This window comes from Ursus arctos, unplaced genomic scaffold (assembly GCF_023065955.2).
Source record: "Ursus arctos isolate Adak ecotype North America unplaced genomic scaffold, UrsArc2.0 scaffold_42, whole genome shotgun sequence".
Taxonomy (NCBI): domain Eukaryota; kingdom Metazoa; phylum Chordata; class Mammalia; order Carnivora; family Ursidae; genus Ursus; species Ursus arctos.
Genome location: NW_026623059.1, coordinates 295,539 through 318,157, shown reverse-complemented (window position 1 = coordinate 318,157; position 22,619 = coordinate 295,539). Strand labels below are relative to the sequence as shown.

At 46.6% G+C, this 22,619-nt stretch overlaps 2 gene segments (V, D, J or C); both read left to right on the top strand.

Moving 5' to 3' along the window:
* The first annotated feature begins 6,914 nt into the window (after window positions 1-6,914).
* LOC125281451 (immunoglobulin heavy variable 4-61-like) lies at window positions 6,915-7,342 on the top strand. The segment is given in 2 exon segments: window positions 6,915-6,974; window positions 7,056-7,342. Coding segments are annotated over 2 exon segments (333 nt in total).
* A 6,532-nt stretch (window positions 7,343-13,874) lies between these two features.
* On the top strand, window positions 13,875-21,628 carry LOC113250188 (immunoglobulin heavy variable 3-23-like; the record flags this gene model as incomplete). The annotated part of the segment is given in 3 exon segments: window positions 13,875-13,920; window positions 14,006-14,345; window positions 21,610-21,628. Coding segments are annotated over 3 exon segments (405 nt in total), but the record flags the coding sequence as incomplete, so codon positions are not given.
* Window positions 21,629-22,619: the final 991 nt, after the last annotated feature.

Sequence of the window (22,619 nt, the reverse complement as noted above, 5' to 3'; positions counted from 1 at the left end):
TCACCAGTTCTGTCCTTAAGCCCCAGGAGCAGCTGCAGATGGAGGTCGTGGGCAGGTTTCCTGTCAGGGTCTGGGGCTTCCTCTCCATAGAGCAGTTGCCCACAGGGACCCTCTCTGGACACATGATTCTGTGCTCACCTCTTCACTCTCTGACTTAGAAAATTTTTCTAACGTGAAGGCAGATATAGTAAAAACCACAAAAAAACAGAGTCACTCACAATGTTTATTCCTGTCCCTAAATACCAATGAATTACAAATATCCTGGTGCTCACATCTGAACCTTCACAGGAATCCCAATTGCACTCACTGTGCATCACAGGACCACCCAGCTCAACGTGCAAATATCCTAGAAGCAGCATTAAGTGCGTGCTGGACATGAGGCTACAGAGGCATCGACAATGCAAAGCAAGTGCAGAATGTGTCTTGGTGGGGGTCACCATCATAAACCAAATCACAGCATCAATGTTAGTGACAACGTGGGAAAGCAGTGGACACCTTCCTGGTGTTGTGTGGATGTAGAATCTGAAGATCTCTCTCTCTCTCTTTCTCACACACACACACACGCACACACACACTGACTACACAAGGGTATAAAACCTTTAACACGTTCACCTGATTTCTCTAGGAAATGTGGTCCTACAACAGAAATACACAGATACAGGAAGAACTCAAGAAGCAAGAATAATCTGAGATAAGCAACTTAAATTTACACCTAAAGGACCTAGAGAAAGTACAACTGAAGCCTAATACAGCTGAAGGAAGGAAATAAAGATTGGAGAAAAAATAAATATAAATAAATGTTATAAAAACTAAAAAACAACACAACAGATCAGAAAAAGTGTTATATGAATCATGGAACACTACATCAAAAACTAAGAATATACTGTACGGTGACTAACATAATTAAAAAAATATTATAAAAAGAAGGAAACCAAGGTTAAACACTATAAAAATGTCTACCCTGAACAGAGGAACTTACACTTTCAATGCCAGCTCTAATAAAATACCATCGGCATATTTCAAAGAGCTGGAACAAACAATCCTGAAATTTGTATGGAACCAGAAAAGACCCGAAAATGACTAGGGAATGATGGAAAAGAAAGCCAAAGCTGGCAGAATCACGTTGCCTGACTGCGAGCTATATTACAAAGCTGTGATCACCAAGACAGCACGGTACTGGCACAAACACACACATACATCAGTGCATCAGAAAAGAGACTCCAGAAACGGACCCTCAAATCTATGATCAACTACTCTTGGACAAATCAAGAAAACAATATCCAATCGAAAAAAGTTAGTCTCTACATTAAGTGTTGCTGGAAAAACTGGACAGCTACATAGAGAAGAATGAAATGGACCATTCCGTTACACCCTACACAAAGACAAACTCAAAATGGATGAAAGACATCAATGTGAGCCAGGAATCCATCAAAATCTTTGAGGAGAATATAGGCAGTAACCCCTTCGACGTCAGCCACAGTAACTTCTTTCAGGACACATCTCCAAGGCAAGGGAAACAAGCAAAAGTGAAAATTTGGGACTTCATCAAGATAAAAAGCTTCTGCACAGGGGCACATGGGTGGCTCAGTTGTTAAGCGTCTGCCTTAGGCTCAGGGAGGGATCCCGGCGACCTGGGATCGAGTCCCACATCAGGCTCCTCGGCTGGGAGCCTGCTTCTTCCTCTCCCACTCCCCCTGCTTGTGTTCCCTCTCTCACCGGCTGTCTCTCTGTCAAATAAATAAATAAAATCTTTTTAAAAAAGCTTCTGAACAACAAAGGAAGCAGCCAACAAAACTAAAGGGCAGCCCAGAGAATAGGAGAAGATACTTGCAGATGACATTTCAGATAAATGGCTGATATCCAAGATCTCTAGGACTTATCAAACTCAACACCAAAAAAACAAAAAAGCCAGCCAATAATGGTAGGAGACATGAGCAGACTGTTCTCCAAAGAAGACAAACAAATGACTAACAGACACATGACACAATGTTCAACATCATTAACCATCAGAGAAATTAAAATCAAAACCACCTTGAGATACCATATTACACCAGTTAGAATGGCAAAAATTGGCAAGGCAAGAAAAAAAATGGTGCAGAGGATGTGGAGAAAGGGAAACCCTCTTACACTGTGGGTGGGAATGCAAGTTGTTCCAGCTACACTGGAAAACAATATGGAGGTTCCTTAAAAAGTTAACACTCGAGCTACCCTATGACTCAGCAATTGCACTAGTAGGTATTTTCAACAAACAGAGACACAGTAGGGAAAAGAAGGGTCATACGCACCCCAATGTTCCTAGCAGCAACGTCCACAATAGCCAAACTGTGGAAGGAGCTGAGATGCCCTTCAACAGAAGAATGGATAAAGAAGATGTGGTCCACACACACAATGGAGTATTACGCAGCCATCAGAAAGGATCAACCATTGCATCAACATGAATGAAACCGGAGGGGTTATGCTAAGTGAGCTAAGTCAGCAGAGAAACACAATTATCACTTGGTTTCCTTACAAGTGGAATATAAGGAATAGCATGGAGGACATTAGGAGAAAGAAGAGGGAAAAGAAGGGGGGAATTAGGAGGGGAGATGAACCATGAGAGACGATGGACTCCAAGAAACAAACTGAGGGTTTTACAAGGGAGGCGGGTGGGGGCATGGGCAGGCCTGGTGACGTTTATTAAGGAGGGCACATATTGGGAGGAGTTAACATGGCAGAGGAATAGGGGTCCCCCTTTTCAGCTGGTCCCCAGAGTCACGCTGGTTATGCACCAGACCATAATGAAAACCCACGGAATCAGCCCGAGATGCAGGAAGATACATCTGAATCTCCAGAAATGAACATCTCCAGCACTGAGTATTGAGGTACGAAGAGGGGAGCCGTGAATCCACGCACAGATATCGGAAGATAAACTAAAGGGAGAGGGGGGCAACGCAGTCGGGAGCCAGGAAGCAGTAGCCACCTGCACTGGGGAGCAGGCCAGACTTGCGGACCCGCACCCACGAGTGCGCAGACTGAGACCATGAGCCTGGGCACGCCCCTGTGACAAGACTGAAAATGGGCTCTCCAGAGTACCCGGGAATCACTGAAAGAGGGAGCTCAGGAGCGCGCACGGGAACTGGGGGCAGCTGGCGGTTTTAGACACACAAAGAACAGAGACATGCTGGCCCTGGAAGTGAGGGCTGGGACACCGGCTGTGGCGCGCACAACACAGGACACTGCAGGGTGTTCAGCAGCACTGACAGAAACAGAGTTAAGGAGGCCAGAAGAGCCCAGTGGAGAGCAGACTGAGATCTCTCTGTTCTGAGACAGAGGCTAGGATTCGGCCACTGCTGCTCTGACTATCAGAAGAGGCACAGCAAACCGCCAGGGAAAGCCACCAGAGAAGAAAAGCCTGGAAATACCGACTCACAGTGTGCCCATCCCCATCCCCCCTCACAGGGGACACGGAGACTCTACCCAAACAGGGTTCCCTGAGTATCAGCGCGACAGGCCTCTCCCCCAGAAGGCATGATGAAAAATCAAGAGCCCACATCCCTAAGGTCCCTATAAAACAAGTGCACACTGCCTTTTTCCTGAGCAATAATTTGGGCTCTGGGCAACCCCACAACCTCTCCTCATCAGAATGAGGAAAAGGAAAATCTCCACCCAGCAAAAAAAAAAAAAAAAAAAAAAAAACGAGTCTGCGGCCTCTGCCACAGAACTGATGGATATGGATATAACAAAATTATCCGACATGGAGTTCAGAGTAACAATGGTCAAGATGATGTGTAGACTTGAAAAAATATTAACAAAAATATTAACGAGAATTTAAAATCTCTAAGGGCAGAAATGAGGGCAAATCTGGCAGAAATTAAAAATGCTATGGTGGGGAGGGCACGTATTGCATGGTGCACTAGGTGTTATACGCATCTAATGAATCATCGAACTTTACAGCAAAAACCAGGGATGTACTCTATGGGGACTAACATAATATAATAAAAAATATTTTAAAAACTAAAAATGCTATGAATCAAATGCAGTCAAAACTAGATGCTCTGACGGCCACGGTACATGAGGCAAAGACGAATTAGTGAACTGGAGGATGGGATGGTAGAAAGAAAGTTGAGACAGAAACTTGGCTCAAAAAATCCAATCTCAGGAATGTAGGTTACGGGAGACTCAATGAACCGCTCCAATGTCAGAATCATCGGCATCCCTGAGGGGGTGGAGAAAGAGAGAGGTCTAGAAGAGATATGTGAACAAATTGTAGCTGAAAACTTCCCTCATCTAGCAAAGGAAACAAGCATTCCTGGGAAGATCGGTAGGAGAAGAAAGGGATAAAGAAAGGGGGGGGGGTAATCAGAAGGGGGATGAAGCATGAGACACTATGGACTCCAGGAAACAAACTGAGGGCTTCAGCGGGGAGGGGGGTAGGGGAATGGGATAGGCTGGTGATGGGTAGTAAGGAGGGCACATATTGCATGGGGCACTGGGTGTTATATGCAACTAATGAATCATGGAACTTTACATCAAAGAGCAGGGATGTACTGTATGGTGACTAACATAATATAATAATAAAAGAAGATTATAAAAAAAAAGATCTGTGTCTTAATGCCCCGCAGTGTTGATCCCCTCTGCGACCCTGATGTGCTGGCCCTACAGGGGAGGGGCAGTATATATTCTAATGGTAAACCCCTGTGACTCAGGTGGACTGGGTGTGAGATGGGACCTTCATGAGCTGTTCCAGAGATTACCTCATTCCTTAAGCACAGGACACCCCATGAGAAAGCTCTTCCCTGTTGCAGGTGCAGAGTGGGGTGCAGGACTGGCAGCATCCTGGCTGCCAGGATCTGCTGGAACATGAGGTCCAAGATCACATCTGAGGGTCTGTGCTCTACCTGTGGGGACCAGGACACCCCATCAGTCGTGCCAGCTGGAATCTGTGGGTGTTCAGAGACTCAGGAATCTGACCTCCTTCCTTTGGCTCATCCCATCACCTCAGGGCAAACTGTAAATGAGGAGCTTGACATTGGTAATTCCGTAAAGTACTTGCTCATACCAGGGAACAAAGGATGCCCAGAGAAGGAACAATGAATACAGAAATGATGAAATAAACAAGAAAAGCAGTATATCACTATGAATTCTATCAGGAGTTCTCAGTGGAATCGAAGAAAGCAAACAACGTGAACCCGCTAATTTGTAACCTTACAAGAATCTTTCCCCTACTACCATGTGTGTTGAAATCTCCTGTGTGTGAGACAGAAGCTAAGGAGGAGAGGAAAAGAGAGAGAACATGCAACAGAGAAAATGACTTTTCCATTACAGATTCATAAATCATAAAGTCTTTATAATACATGCAGGAACCTGTCCATGAGGACCTCAGAGGACAGAGAAATCAAGGTAAAGAAGCTCCATACTCCAGACGCTGTGTGAACGTTCACGTCCAGCTTCCCCTTCATCCTCCTCTTTCCCATGAGGATTTGGGGTCTGGATGGAGATGGGGGCACATCCTGGGGCTTGGACCCCTTTAGATGCCTGTGTAGTAGGGTCGGCATGTCTCACGTTGTGTGGGAAGGGAACACCTCCCTTTCTGACTCAGTTAAATGTGTTCCTCCCTAGAACCATCTGTCTCAGGGTGAGTACAGGACCATATGGCTTGGATTTTAGGTGTTATTTTTTATTTAAATTCATTTAGCCAACATATAGTACATCATTAGACTCAGCTGTACTGTTCAACAATTTATTAGTCACATATAAACATTTTTGTTCCATGGATGTAACTAGAGCGTATCGTTCTGAGTGAAATAAGTCAATCAGAGAAAGACAAATATCATATGGCTTCACTCATATGTGGAACATAAGAAAAAGTGCAGAGGGGGGCGCCTGGGTGGCACAGCGGTTAAGCGTCTCCCTTCCGCTCAGGGTGCGATCCCAGTGTTATGGGATCGAGCCCCACATCAGGCTCATCTGCTGGGAGCCTGCTTCTTCCTCTCCCACTCCCCCTGCTTGCGTTCCCTCTCTCACTGGCGGTCTCTATCTCTGTCAAATAAATAAATAAAATCTTTAAAAAAAAGTGCAGAGGATTATAGGGGAAGGGAAGGAAAACTGAATGGGATGTCATCAGACAGGAAGACAAACCAGGAGAAACTCCTAACTATAGGAAACAAACTGAGGGTTAGGGAAGGGAGGTGGGTGGAGGCATGGGCTGACCGGGTGATGGGCATTAAGGAGGGCACTTGATGTGATGAGCACTGGGTGCTGTACACAACTGATAAACTATTGAACACTACATCGGAAACTAATGATGTACTATGCGCTGGCTAGTTGAATTTAAATAAAATTTAAAACAAGAGGAAAAGAAGAAATGCATACCCACTTAACGCCCAAACTCTCTGCCTTGCTATCCACATGGATGAGCTTGTTTCTTTAGGTAAATCCTTGCATATAGTTCCTGACACACCCTTTTGTAGATGGAGACGTAGGCCATCATCCAGGACCCCATATCTGATTAGAAGGAAAGAATGACCCTAAGAACGCAAGCAATCACGGTCTGGACCTTGGACTACTGCCTCATCCTCCAGGTATGTGAACAGGTGAATCTGAAGGTTAAAATTGCAGCCCACAGTCAAACAGCCCCACGAGAGAACACAAGAGAACCTTCGTGAGGTTTCCAAATCTTCATCAACTCCAGCACAAACCCACTCAAGTAACTGGGGCTGGAGAACAGTTCAGGCAGAACTCAGCCTAGATCACTAGGAACAGACTCAGTGGGTCTTCACACCACCCACCATGGGGACACCAAGAACTAGTGACTGTCACCAGGGCTCAGGATCTTTTAATGCTTCCCCGTCTCTGCGGGGACCCACATGCAAATCACCTGGGTGCTCCCAGAAGAAATCGGCATCACAGGCAGAGGCCAGCGTGCTGGGTCTCCATCCTGCAGACAGCCATGCAGATGCTGTGGTCCCTCCTCTGCCTTCTGGCAGCTCCCCTGGGTAAGGGTCTGGACACTCTGGGATAGACGGGGGGCTTTCTGTGGGATGGGACCGACTCACCATGACTCTCTTTGTCCCTAGGTGTCCTGTCTCAACTTACACTTCAGGAGTCAGGCCCAGGACTGGTGAAGCCCTCACAGACCCTCTCTCTCAACTGTGTTGTCTCTGGGGGCTCTGTCACCAGCAGTTACTATTGGAACTGGATCCGCCAGCGCCCTGGGAGAGCACTGGAGTGGATGGGGTACTGGACAGGTAGCACAAGCTACAACCCGACTTTCCAGGGCCGCATCTCCATCACTGCTGACTCGTCCCAAAACCAGGTCTCCCTGCAGCGGAGCTCTGTGACCACCGAGGACAGGGCCGTGTAGTACTGTGGAAGAGGCACACAGAGGAGACATCAGTGTGAGCCCAGACACAAACCTTCCTGCAGGGACACAGTAGGGGCAGGACAGCAGGGGCCCTCAGAATCCACCAGGGAGAGCTCAGGACACCAGGGGGCTCTCAGGACACCTGGGGGAGTTCAGGTCACCAGGGAGATCGCAGGTCACCAGGGGGAGCTCAGGTCACCAGGGGGTGCTCAAGAGTCAGGGGCACTCAGGAGACAAGGTCACACTCAGATCAGCGTGTGGCACTCAAGACCCACAAATACACTTTCCACACCAGCAGCAGGTGCAGGTGGAGAGTAAGTGCTCGTCTCCTGTCACCGTGTGGGGCATCCTCTCCATAAAACAGTTTCCCCAGGGGCCTCTCTCGAATAATGATATCGTCTTACTCTTACATCTGTGAATACAAAAGTTGGTTGTAACAGGAGAAAACTATACTTCCATGCACAAAAGGCAGAACGTCACTTACATGGCTTCAGCTTTTCCCTAAATGACAATTATATACAGACATTCTGATGTCAGTCTGCCAAGTCTGTAAAAGTTTCAGCAGGACTCAACAACACAACACCACACAAACCAGTGTACGATCGACGAGCCAGTAAAATAAAGTTTATGCTGGACATCAGGCACAGAAGCATCATGAAGCCACAGCCAGAGGAGAAGGGCCCTAGTGTGGGGGTGTTGTGTGGACACCATGCTCACAGCATCTAGGTAGCTGACATCATCCAGAAGCAGAGGGACCCCCACCAAGCTTGATACAGTTGGTGAATGAGATGATACAACACACACTTGGGAGAATACACAATGCTTATCGATCTCAGGGAATGTCACACAGCGTGTCAGAAATGCTTTAATAAAACCAGGAAAGGACATGACATCAGGGATTTTCTCGTGGCTCAGTGCTGGAAAAGTCCCAAGGGATCTAGAACATCAAAGGCACAGAATCTCGGCTTTCCTACCCGATGTCCCATATGTGGTGCAGGAGAAGACAGAGCAAGGGGCTTCTGGTGTAGTAATGAATCATCAGAAGATAAAGTCTCATGCCTAATTCCATGCAACTAGAAAAATAAGTGAAAAGGAAGAGAACTGATCAAATAGGTGAAGACCACCTGAGTCCCTAGAAATGAGAATGATGACATATAAGCTGACAATACTAATAAGGAAGCTATTAGAAGTGGACTGAGGTCTTGCCGGGTGTCTGCAGTGGAAGCTGTCCACTCCCCAAGGTCACCCGCTGGTTCTGAAGGTTCTGTGTTCACCGTGTGCACGCAAAGAGACCAGAAGATTCTACTGGATCCATGAGAATCCTCACTTTGAGGAGCTAGAGGGGAGGGGCCTTTCATCTGCAGGGAATCACTCATTGATCCTCAGTTGTTGACTTCAGCTCAATGTGCGTGACCTCCACCATCCTCACAAAGAAACCTAACGACAATGTGATGGGACGAGGAGTTGGGCCTTAGGGAGGCAATTAGGTCAGGAGGGTGCAGCCTCATGATGGGAGTAGTGCCCTTACACACCATAACTGAGAAAGCTCCCTGCCCCCTGACCCCATGTGAGCTGACAGGCAATGGACAGCCCAGGATGAGGGTGCTCTTCAGACGTCACATCTGCCTACACCTTGTCCTGAGTTTTCCAGACTCCAGGACTGTGAGAAATGAGTGTCTGTTGTTTAAAACCACCCAGTCTGTGTACAGTGTTACAGCAGCTGGAACAGACTCAGACATTTCTATTTTGATAATGATTTCATTTATTCATTTATTTGACAGAGAGAAACACAGCCAGCGAGAGAGGGAACACAAGCAGGGGGAGTGGGAGAGGAAGAAGCAGCCTCCCAGTGGAGCAGGGAGTCTGATCTGGAGCTCCGTCCCAGGACAACGGGATCACGCCCTGAGCTGAAGACAGATGCTTAATGACTGAGCCACCCAGACGCCCCAAAATCAACATTTCTAAAAACAAGTATTTAGATGCCCAAATACCCTTCTTGCCTCAGCTCAGCAGATGGCTGCCAGGCTATTCTCATCCCAGTCAATGTTGAGATTTACTCTCTGGGGAGGTCTCTGAACTGCAGGATACCAGGCACATGTCCTAAGCCCTAGTCCTTAGACCCTAACCCTAACCCCTAAATCTAACCCTAACCTAACACAAACAGTAACTGTAAACATTACATGATGAGGGAATTGAGTAAATAAATGAATAAATACGAATTCCCATGTGTGAAATTGAGTTCCATGCATATCTACATAATAGGAAAACCCCCAAAGCTGAATAAAGTCCCTCATCGATGCAAAGGTACTCCCCCACATCTACGCCAGGTTAGTTGTTGCCGTGGAGACCATATAAAAAATACATTCTCTGAACTCACACCTTCAGTCAGGCTAGGAAGCAACTTGATTGAAATACCAGAAACTGGAAATGATCCCAATCCTAAACAGCTGCTTAAAAAAATAAAATTCTCTGTGTTCATTGTCTGGAATGCTGCCAGGAATTAATAGTGATTTTTGCTACACACAGCAAAACGGATGTGATCTCAAGGGTTGATGCTGAGCAAACTAAGCCGTAAAAATAAAAGCACATATATCATAATAAAACATTTATACATCCTAGAAAATTAAAGCTAGTCTACGGTAACAGAGAAAAATCAGTAGTTATGTGGGAACAGGGTGAAGAAGAGAAGACAGGAAGGAGGAATTCTAGGAGAAACAGGAAGATGTAAGAGGAATCTATTTTCTCACGTGATAATGTTGAGTCTAACAGCAGTGATGACCATATCAGGCACTCTGCACGTGTGCAGTGCATCCTGTGTCAAGTACACGCATCACAGCCGTTACAGATTCTCACACAGATGACTCAGGAGCCACGCAGACATAGTGACATGTTAGAGACTTGAAAGTACACCTGCACAAACCCTGATTCTCTCTGCACTTCAGGTAATGTCCGGAAACAATCATCCTGTCCCCATCACAGGACGAGTTCCACATTCCTCATCAGCCTGCCCACTCTGTCCTGCAGGTGGCTCAGGGAGGCAGCAGGTCCTGTGGGTGGAGCTCAGGTCCACGTCCTGGGCGCATTCTCACCCCAGAGCTGCTCTTGGACACCTCACAATCCCTCTGCACTTCTGGGAATAGGTTCATATCTCTTTATGCAGTAACATGACACTAGGCCCCAAGATTTGTGTGAATATGTAAAAACTATGTATCACACCGAGCCCAAGTGTGTATTCTGCAAAGTCATATAATCAAAATCCGAGTTTCCCAAATGTCACTAGCACCAAATCAAAGGCATTCACATCTGATCTGGTCACTGCCCTTCTCTGTCAACATAGATCCCAAGCTGGCTATAGAGTCAGAGGACATGCAAATAGGGCCCTCACTCCACTGATTGAACCAGCCCAGCCCTGACCCCAGCAATGGGAGAGAAGCTCCAGCCCCAGCATCCCCAGGTGTTCCCATTCAGTGATCAGGAGAGAACACAGAAAACTCACCATTGACTTTGTGCTTGGCTGAGTTTTCATGGACACTATTTAAAAGGTAATTTACGGTGAACAAGAGACACTGAATATGTGAGTGCATATGAGTGAGAGAAACAGTGGATGTGACACAGATTCCTGACCAGGATGTCTTGTGTCTGCAGGTGTCCAGTGTGAGGAGCAGCTGGTAGAGTCTGGGGGAGACCTGGTGAAGCCTGGGGGGTCCCAAAGACCATCCTATGCAGCCCCTGGATTCACCCTCAGTAGTTCCTGGATGAACGGGGCCTGGCAGGCTCCAGGGAAAGGGCTGCAGAGGGTCTCATGTATTAGCTATGATGGAAGTAGCACAGGCTGGGGAGCCTGGGGACATGAATGTGTAACTGTCTCCAGAGCAGGAGGACAGGAATGTTTTAGATCATGCATGCAGGAAGGAAGAGTGAGGGAGTTAACCATCACACATCAACCTTTGGTAAACCTGGGCATCCATATGCATCTGTGTAAATCACACTCATTCTGAATATAAAGAAAAGAACACAGTCATAACTTCACCTTCTATGATACACATCTCCTGCATGTAACCAAGAACACAAAATCCCTTTACCACAGTAAAGAAAAACATTGATAATCATATATTCCTAGCAGGGGACTTCAACACCCCCCTCACAGCAATGGACAGATCATCTAAGCAGAAGATCAACAAAGAAACAAGAGCTTTGAATGACACATTGGACCAGATGGACCTCACACACATATACACAGCATTCCATCCTAACACAACAGAATACTCATTGTTCGTGAGTGCTCACGGACATTATTCCAGAATAGATCACATCCTGGGTCACAAATCAGGTCTCAACAGATACCAAGAGATTCCGATCATTCCCTGCATATTTTCAGACCACGAGGCTTTGAACGTGTAAATCACTGTGAAATCATTCACAAGAGGGAATTTGGAAGTGAAAAGCACCCTACTAAAAAATGAATGAGTGAACAAGAAATTTAAAGAAGAATTTAAAATATGGACTCTGGGAAACAAACTGATGACATTGGGGGCTGGGGAAATGGGATAGGCTGGTGATGGGTAGTAAGGAGGGCACGTATTGCATGGGGCACTGGGTGTTATACACAAGTAATGAACCATGGAAGTTTACATCAAAAACTAGGGATGTACTGAATGGTGACTAACATAATGTAATAAAAAATAGTATTATGAAAAAAAAAGATTACGGACCAAATGCTACTCAGGAATAAGGAAAGATTGAGGCACTAAATGAACGGCAGAGGCTAACATAGGTGGGATAAAATTTCTTTGGGGATATTTTAGTTCTGTGAAAGTCATGTTTATGAATTTCCTGTCATATTGTCCCTTTGATTTTTTAAAACGTGAAATAGAAAATAAATGTCCTAAGCACAGGTAACGTTGAATAAACAAATGTTTGAGAATGGCAATCAGACCACTAATAATGGCACACGCATTCAGAGAGGAGATTGCAAAGAGGTACACATGCTACTGCGAGAAAATGACTAAAACAATAAATGTTTAGCTCAAATCCTGAATGTTGGACAGTATTAAAAAATCAAAAGGAAATGACTGAAATCAAGTGTAAAATTAAAATGTAATCATATAAATTTCATCGATAAATCATCTTTGCTTATTAAAAATCAAAATCATGGAAGCAAAGGAGAAGGAAACACAGCTGTTCAAAACCTTTAGGAAACAACAAAGGTGGTCCTAAGGAAGAAGTACACTGCAATACAACCCTCTCTCAAAAATTGAGAAAAACCTCAAATCGACAAGCAAACTGTACACCTAAAGGAGCTGGAGAAAGAACAGAAAATAACACCTACCAAGGAGAAGAAGAGAAATAATAAAGATTAGAAGAGAAACCAATCAAATAGAAACCAGAAAAACACTAAAACAGATCAATGAAACAAATACATTCTCTGAGCTCCATATCTACATCTGTAGTGAGAAGCAAATTTATTATAATATCAGACACTGGAAAAAATTCTTACCCCAACCAACCACTTAAAAACTAAAATTCTGCTATTTCACTCTAAGGAAAGCTGCCAAACACTAAAATACATGATTCTTGCTACAGACAGCAACATGGCTGAATTCTCAAGTATTTATGCAGAGAAAAAAGTCCTACAAATGAAATTACATACACTATAATTGCACATTTATAAACCCCTCAAAATTAAAACTAGTTTAAGTAACAGGAGATATAGCCAAGGTATGTGGGGACAGGGTGAGAAAGGGAAGGAGGAGGAGGAATTCCAGGGAAAATACAGGAAAATTTAGTGAGAAGTGGTTTGCTGACTCTGGATAATGCTGATTGTGACTCCAGTGTTTATCACATGACACATTCTGCCTGTGTGCAGTGCATCCTGTGTCCAGTACACTCATCAAAACTAATAAACACAGAGATGACCCGGGAGGAACATATAGATATTGACATGTTAGAAAATACACCTGCACGAACCCTGATACTTTCCTTACTTTAAGTAACTCTAGAGCAGGTAAAATCATCCTGTCCCCATTACTCGAGGGGATCAACATGTGTCACGAGGTTGCCCTCTCTGTCCTCGGTGTTCAGGGGCAGGAGGTCGTCCTTGGACACTGGGGCTCATTCTACCCCTGAATGTGTTCCTGGACACCTCACAAACCCTCTAAAATTCTAGGTGTAGGTTTATGATTCATTATGGGACAACTTGACACCTATCCTGCAGGATTTGTGTGAGTATGTACAAATGAAGTCGCACAAGGAGGCTATGTACATACATGAAAGTTATATAATGAAAAGTCATATTTTTTTTTCAAAAGTGGTCAACACCACCAAAACAAAGGCAGTCACATCTGTTCTGGTTACTGGCCTCTATGTCAGCATAGATCCCAAGCTGAATATATAGTCAGAGGTCATGCAAATAGGGCCCTCCCTCCGCTGATTAAAACAGCCCAACCCTGACTCTGCAGCTGGGAGAGGAGCCCCAGACCCAGGGTTTCCAGGTGTTCCAATCAGTATCAGGACAGAACACAGAGAGCTCACCATGGAGTTGGTGCTCGGCTGGGTTTTCCTTGTTGCTCTTTTAAAAGGTAACTCATGCTGAACAAGAGACATGGAGTGTGTGAATGGATCTGAGGGAGACAAACAGCGGGTGTGTGACAGTTTCCTGACCAGGTTGTCTTTTGTCTGCAGGTGTCCAGTGTGAGGTGCAGCTGGTGGAGTCTGGGGGAGACCTGGTGAAGCCTGGGGGGTCCCTGAGACTCTCCTGTGCAGCCTCTGGATTCACCTTCAGTAGCTATGGCATGAGCTGGGTCCGCCAGGCTCCAGGGAAGGGGCTGCAGTGGGTCGCATGCATTAATAGTGGTGGTAGCACATACTACGCAGACTCCGTGAAGGGCCAATTCACCATCTCCAGAGACAACGGCAAGAACACGCTGTATCTGCAGATGAACAGCCTGAGAGCCGACGACACGGCCGTGTATTACTGTGCCAAGGACACAGTGAGGGGACATCAGTGTGAGCCCAGACACAAACCTCACTGTAGAAGGGGATCTGGACCAGCAGGGGGTGCACACTAGTCACCAATTCTGTGCTTAAGCCCCAGGAGCAGCTGCAGATGGAGGTTATGGGCAGGTTTCCTGTCAGGGTCTGAGGCTTTCTCTATATAGAGCAGTTTCTCCCAGGGACCCCCTCTGCACATATGATCCTGAGCTCACCTCTTCACTCTCTGACTTGGGAAATTTTTCTAATGGCAAAACTGCTATAGTAGAAACCACAAAAAACAGAGTCACTCACAATGTTTATTACTGTCCCTAAATACCAATGAATTACAAATATCCTGATGCTCATCAGCTGAACCTTTACAGGAATCCCAGCTGCACTCAGTGTGCATCACAGGACCACCCAGCTAAACGTGCAAAAATCCTAGAAGCAGCATTAAGCGTGTGCTGGACATGAGGCTACAGAGGCATCGACAATGCAAAGCAAGAGAAGAAAGAGTCTTGGTGGGGGTCAGTGTCGTAAACCATGCTCACAGCATCAATGTCAGTGACACCATGGGAAAGCAGTGGACACCTTCCTGGTGTTGTGTGGATGTGGGGTCTTCAATCCTCACACACACACATGCACACACACGAGTATAAAACCTTTATCACACTACCCTAATTTCTCTGCAGCAAAGTTGGTCCCAAGACAGAAATACAAGCATACAGGAAGACCTCAAGAAGTAGGAAAAATGTGAAATAAACAACCTAACATTACACCTGAAGGAGCTGGAGAAAATACAATGACTGGTGCCTAATATCATGAAGAAATGAAATAGTAATAATGATTACAGCAGATAGACGATATAAAAACTAAGAACAGATAAAAATACCAAGATCTGGTTCTTTGAGAAAAAAAAAAAACAATAAAATTGAGAAATCTCTGCCTAATTGTATCAAAAAAAAAATAGAAAAGACCCACATAAATCATATCAGAAATCAATCTGTTTCTCCAGGAAACAAACAGGGTATCAGAGGGGAGGGGTTGGGGAAACGGGGTACCCGTGTGATGTGTATCAAGGAGGGCACGTGTTGTGATGAGTACTGGGTATTATACACAACTAGTGAATCATTGAGAACTACATCAGAAACTAATGATGTACTCTAGGTAGCTAACTGAACACTAGTTTTTAAAAAACGAATCACAAGAGATAACGTTGTGAGAAAAAAAAAAAAGCTAGAATTATAGAGGAGCATTCCCCCATCCAAATCCTGAAATTATACTCAAAACTCAGTGTTCCAACTGGGGGTGACTGGAGGGGAGGAAGAGCAGATGGTGTAACTGGATGATGGGCATTAAGGAGGCACTTGACGGAATGTGCACTGGGTGTTATATGCAACTGATAAATCGCTAATTCTACATCTGAAACTAATAATACACTACGTAAACTAAATTGAATTTAAATAAAAATTTCTAAAACCTAAAAAAATAAAATAAAATAAATCCATCTGATAGACTCAAACACTTGGAAATTAAGAACCATCCTGATTGAGAATGTTTGGGTCAACAAGGAAATTCCAGAAGAACCTGAGTAATTTATGGAAACCGATGAGAATGAAAACACATCGGACCAAAACCTATGGGACACTGCAAGGCGGTCCTGACGGGAAAATACAGAGCCATCCAAGCCTCACTTGAGAGAAGGCAAGGATGATGCCCTGCCCTGGAAGGCGGCTGCAGGTCCCCATCAGGAGAGCCAGGATTCCCTTTCCAGCCGTCTCAGAATGGACTTCTCAGAACGAAATTAGGGTTAGTGCTAGGGCCTATGACCAAGGGAGATCTGATCTGCCGGCTGCGTAGACACAATCCTGGATGCCTGCTTGAGGGCATGGTTTGAGGAGTGTCAGGCTCAGGGTTTTCAGCAAGTGCTGTGGTGAAAGTGGGTGTCGATGGGATTGGCTCGGGTGGCATTTAGATATCTCGTGCTCTGAAATCATTCTGCAGGACCCAAATGGCACACTTTCCTTCTGTGTGGCATGCTGATTCCTCAGGTATGGTTCAGGTTTCCCCGTTCCCTGGGCCTTTGGAGATAGGCCACTGGAAAGACCTCTGAGAACACAACTAGTGTTAGGGTTAGGACCTAGGAGCATGGGAGGTCCGATCTACTGGCTTTGTACTTATCATCCTGGGGGCCCGATTTGAGTAGGTGGGTTGTGGTGAATGTCAGGCCCATGGTTTTTGTCCAAGGGTCCCCTGAATGCGGGAGTTCACTGAGATTGACTCAGTGGGACATGGAGATTTCTCCTGCACCAAATAGATTCTGGAGTCCCGAAGACACGCTTTCTTTCTGTGTGGCATGCTGAGGCCTCATTTATGCCTCATGTTTCCCCAATTCCTATGTCTTTGGAGCCAGGCTTCTGGGAGTGGACTGCTCAGAACCCAATCTATGATTAGGGTAGGGCCTAGAGGGTGGAAAGTGTGATCGACCGGTGCTGTGGCCCTCCCAGGGGCTGAGTGGAGAGTGGTTCGGGGTGAGTTTCAGTCTGAGTGTTTGGGGTCAGAGGTTCGCTGAAAGTGGGGTCCGCTGGGATTGGCTCAGGTTGCCATTCAGATTTCTCCTGCTCTGACTCCTTTCTGGAGTCCCACGTTGAAAGATTCCTTCTGTGTGGCAGGGTGAGTCCTCTGGTACTGTTTAGGCTTCTGGAAATCGTTGGGGCTTTAGAGCCATGCATGTCAGAATGGACGTCTCAGAACAGAAATTAGGGTTGAGGTAGGGCCTAGGAGCATGGGATTTCCAATCTGCTGGCTGTGTGGTGAATTTACCGGGGGAGGGGGGCATAATTGATGGCAAGGGTTGGAGCGAGTGTCAAGCACTGGGTTTGTGGCTTGGGGGCCAGTGTATGTGGGGAATTGTGGGATTCACTCAAGTAGACATTCAGATTTCTCCTCCTCTGCATCTGTTCTGGAGTCCCATGTGGCATGGTTTCCTTCTCCGTGTCAGCCTGAGTCCTATGGTATTGCTAACTGATGCCCAGTCTCTGGGTTTTAGGGCCAGGACTCTGGCAATAGACATCTCAGAACCCATCTTAGGGGAAAGGTTAGGGCCTAGCACCATGCCTTTGGACTCCAGAAGCTATTCAGAGAGGGAGATATCAACATGTCAAACTGAGTCAATCCCAGCAAACTCCCGCATTCAGGGGATCCTTCGACCAAAACCCTGAGCCTGACATTCACCACAATGCACCAACTCAAATAGGCCCTGGGATCATAAGGACAAAGCTAGTAGATCAGACACCCATGCTCCTAGGCCCTAACCCTAATGCGAGTTGGGTTCTCAGAGGTCGTTCCCAGGAGCCAATTTCCAAACCCCCAAGGTTTGGGGAAAACTGAGCCATATCTGGGGAATCAGCCTGCCACATAGAAGGAAACCATGCCATTTGGGACCTGCAGAAAGAATTTAGAGCAAGAGAAATCTGAATGCCCACCTTAGCCAATCCCAGTGGACCCCCCACCCCGCTTTAGGCAGACCCCTGACCAAAACCACACTCTCCACTCAGCACCCAGGAGGGCAAGAGAGCCAGTCAATCACACTTTCCACCCTCTAGGCCCTAACACTAACCATAGATTGGGCTCTGAGCGGTCTACTCCCAGAAGCCTGGCTCCAAAGACATAGGGATTGGGGAAACCTGAGCCATACCTGAGGCCTCAGCATGCCACACAGAAGAGAGAGTGTCATCTGGGACTCCAGAAACTATTTGGAGCAAGAGTAATCTGATTATCCCACTGAGTCAATCTCAGCGAACTTCCATATTCAGGGGACTCTAGGCCAAAACACTGGGCCTGACATTCTCCACAACCCACCAACTCAAATCAGGCCCCCGGGATGATCACCACAAAGCCTGTAGATTGAAGCTCCCATGATCCTAGGCCCTAACCCAAATGCTAGGTTGGGTTCTCAGAGGTCATTCCCAGTGGCCTGTCTCCAAAAACACAGGGAACGGGGAAACCTGAGCCATACCTGAGGAATCAGCATGCCACACAGAAGGAAACCATGCCATTTGGGATCTACAGAAAGAATTCAGAAAAAGAGAAATCTCAATGCCCACCTGAGCCAATCCCAGAGAGCCCCCCCACTCTCACAGGCACCCTGCCCGCAACTCCTGTGTCTGACATTCAACTGAAACAACATCCTCAACTTAGCCCCCTAGTAGGTCAACATGGCTGGCAGATCACAACACCCATGCCCCTAGGTCGAGCGCTAACACTAGGTTGTGATCTGAGAGGTCCATTCCCAGATGTCTGGCTCCAAAGGCCAGGGAACAGGGACTGCTGAGCAATGCCAAGACACTTAGCCTGCAGCACAGAAGAAACCTGTGCCATTTGGGACTCCAAAAAGGATGTAGAGAAGGAGAAAACTCAGTGACCGTGTGAGCCAATCCCAATGAACCCCCACTTTCAGCAGACTCCTGCCCCAAACCCAGAGACTGACACTCACCCCAACCAACTCTCTCCACTCAGCCCCAGAGAGGGACACAGAGCCAATCGATCACACTTTCCATCCTCCTAGGCCCTGACACTAACCACAGGTGCGTTCTGAGAGGTCCACTCCCAGAGGCCTGGTTCCAAAGACAGGGATTGGGGAAACCTGAGCAATATCTGAGGCCTCAGCATGCCACACAGAAAGAAAGCACACCTCTGGGGCTCCAGAAGCTACTCAGGGACACCTGAGCCAATCCCATCGACCCCCCACTTTCACTGCACCACTTGCCAAAAACCCTGAGCCTGACACTCACCTCAAACCATGCCCTCAATTCAGGCATCCAGGATTGTGTCTATACAACCAGGAGATCAGACCTCCCATGGTCCTCAGCCTGACCCTTACCCCAAGTTTCAGTTCTGAGAAGTCCATTCCCAGAGTCCTGGACCTAAAACCCAGAGACTGGGCATCAGTTAGTAATACCAAAGGACTCAGGTGGACACAGAGAAGGAGACCATAACATATGGGACTCCAGAAAGGATGTCGAGGAGAAATCTGAATGTCTACCTGAGTCAATCCCCACAAACCCCCACATTCACTGGCCCCCAGGCCACATACCCAGTGATTGACATTCACCCTAACCCATGCCATCAACACCCCCACACAGAAAATTCACCACACAGCCAGTGGATAAGAACTCCCATGCTCCTAGGCTCTACCCCTAACCCTACTTTTGCGTCCGAGAGGTCCATTCTGAGAAGGCTGGAAAGGGAATCATGTCTCTCCTGATGGAGACCTGCAGCCTCCCTCCAGGACAGGGCACATCCTTGGCTCACAGGGGATCCATGGAAGATTTCCATCAGGCGATTGACAGGGCTGCCTCTCGAGAAGGCTACCCAGGCATCAGGTTGCTCAAGACAGAGTAGGTGGGTGAGATGGAGGGAAGGCAATACATCGGAGGCCATGGGGCAAGAGTAGAGGCTCAAGACCATGAAGATGACGAAAAGGAGGAGGCAGCAGCATAGGAGCAAGCACGAAAGTGCCATGGGAACAGTGCCCACAGCTACACTGACTGGTTGCCTTCTGTGCCAGGTGTGGCTGACTTCAGTGGGCTCCAGACTAGTCCTAACCACAATCCTAGGAAGTGTGCACCACCACCGCCCTCCTCTCTCCATGTAGCTGCTAAGAAACATGGTCAGAGGCCCCGGGCAGTTTTCATGGGAAACAAGCAGTGGCTCCCCTGCACGTTGTCCCTCTGGTGGATGTCCAGTGCGACCCTCGTGCCTGGCCAGATATTGATGTCTACCTGTATCCACACAACTCAATAGACAGGAGGGTGTCCCTGAATTCCACAGCACCTGATGGGACAGATCCACAGGCACCAACACCCAGTTGGTCACTCAGGACCTCGCCTATGGTCATGAAGCTCACCATGCCCCATTTCTGTTACTTCCAGCAGAAAGCCTCGTTCTGATCCCCCACAATACCATACATCCTGGCTCCTGACCTGGGGTCATGCCATGAACTCACATGGCACCTTTCTTTTAGAGAAAGCTACCCCAGCACCTCCTAGAAAATATTTCTAATGAAGTACGAGACAATCAGGACTATGGTGTGAACAGTGGTACACAGCCTGAATGGTAGTACTTGGTAATTCTAACAAGGGTTGACTCCCCCATCTCACAAAACTTTCCTCTGTCCCCAGGGAACTCATGGTCTGCCCTCAGAAAACCCCCCAGGAAACAAATCTTTAATCTGAATGCTCCCTTCACCTTCCGTTCAAATCTTGTCCAACCACAATGATATGAAACTAGAAATCAGGCTCAAGAAGAAAGTCCTTAAATTTGTATGGAACCAGAAAAGGCCCTGAATTGCCAAGGAACTGTTGAAAAGGAAAAACAAAGCTGGGGCATCACAATGCTGGATTTCAAGCTGTACTACAAAACCATGATCACAAAGACAGCATGATACTGGCACCAAAACAGACACATAGACCAATGGAACAGAATAGAGAACCCAGAAATGGACCCTCGGCTCTTTGGGCAACTAATCTTTGATAAAGCAGAAAAAAATATCCAGTGGAAAAAAGACAGTCTCCTCAATACATGGTGCTGGGAAAATTGGACAGCTACATGCAAAAGAATGAAACTTGACCACTCTCTCACACCATACACAAAGATAAACTCCAAATGGATGAAAGACCTTGATGTGAGACAGGAATCCATCAAAATCCTAGAGGAGAACATAGGCAGCAACCTCTATGACATCGGCCAAACCAATTTTTTCATGACACACCTCCAAAGGCAAGAGAAACAAAAGATAAAATGAACATGTGGGACTTCATCAAGATAAAACCTTCTGCACAGCCAAGGAAACAGTCAGAAAAACTAAGAGGCAGCCCACGGAATGGGAGAATATATTTGCAAATGATGTGACAGATAAAAGACTGGTACCCAAGATCTACAAAGAACTTCTCAAACTCAATACGTGAGAAACAAATAAACAAATCATTAAATCGGCAGAAGATATGAACAGACATTTTTCCAATGAGGACATACAAATGGCGAACAGACACATGAAAAAATGTTCAAAATCATTAGCCATCAGGGAACTTCAAATCAAAACCACACTGAGATACCACCTTACACCAGTTAGAATGGCAAAAATTGACAAGGGAAGAAACAACAATTGCTAGAGAGGATGTGGAGAAAGGGGATCCCTCCTACATTGTTGGTGGGAATGCAGGTTGGTGTAGCCACTCTGGAAACAGTGTGGAGGTCCCTTAAAACGTCAAAAATTGAGCTACCCTCTGACCCAGCCATTGCACTACTGGGTATTTACCCCAAAGATACAGACGTAGTGAAGAGAAGGGCCATATGCACCCCAATGTCCATAGCAGCATTATCCGCAATAGCTAAATCATGGAAGGAATCGAGATGCCCTTCAACAGATGACTGGATTAAGAAGCTGTGGTCCATATATACAATGGAATATTACCCAGCTGTCAGAAAGAACGAGTTCTCAACATTTGATGCAACATGGACGGCACTGGAAGAGATAATGCTAAGTGAAATAAGTCAAGCAGAGAAAGACAATTACCATATGATTTCTCTCATCTATGGAACATAAGAACTAGGAAGATCGGTAGGGGAAGAAAGGGATAAAGAAAGGGGGGGGTAATCAGAAGGGGGAATGAAGCATGAGAGACTATGGACTCTGAGAAACAAACTGAGGGCTTCAGAGGGGAGGGGGTGGGGGAATGGGATAGACTGGTGATGGGTAGTAAGGAGGGCATGTATTGCATGGTGCACTGGGTGTTATATGCAACTAATGAATCATCGAACTTTACATCAGAAACCAGGGATGTAGTGTATGGTGACTAACATAATATAATAAAAAAACATAGGGGGCAGTTAAGATGGCGGAGGAGTAGGGGACCCCTTTTTCAGCCGGTCCCCTGAGTCGAGCTGGATAGGTAACAGACCAGCCTAAATAACCACGGAATCAGCCTGAGATGCAGGAAGATACATCTGGATCTCTACAAATGAACATCTCCAGCGCTGAGTATTGAGGTACCAAGAGGGGAGCCGTAAAACCGTGCAAAGATATCGGAAGATAAACGGAAGGGGGAGGGAGCCGCCGGGTTTGGGCGCCGGGAAGCAGCAGCCACCTGCACGGGGGAGCGGGCGGACTCAGGGAGGGCACCCGCGAGAGAGCGGACTGAGACTGGAGAGCCGTGAACGCGTGCCACCAGGCATCTCCTGGAACACCGGAAACCCCGGTGTGCTGACAGGATCCAGACTGAGACCAGGAGCTCCCGGAGTGCAC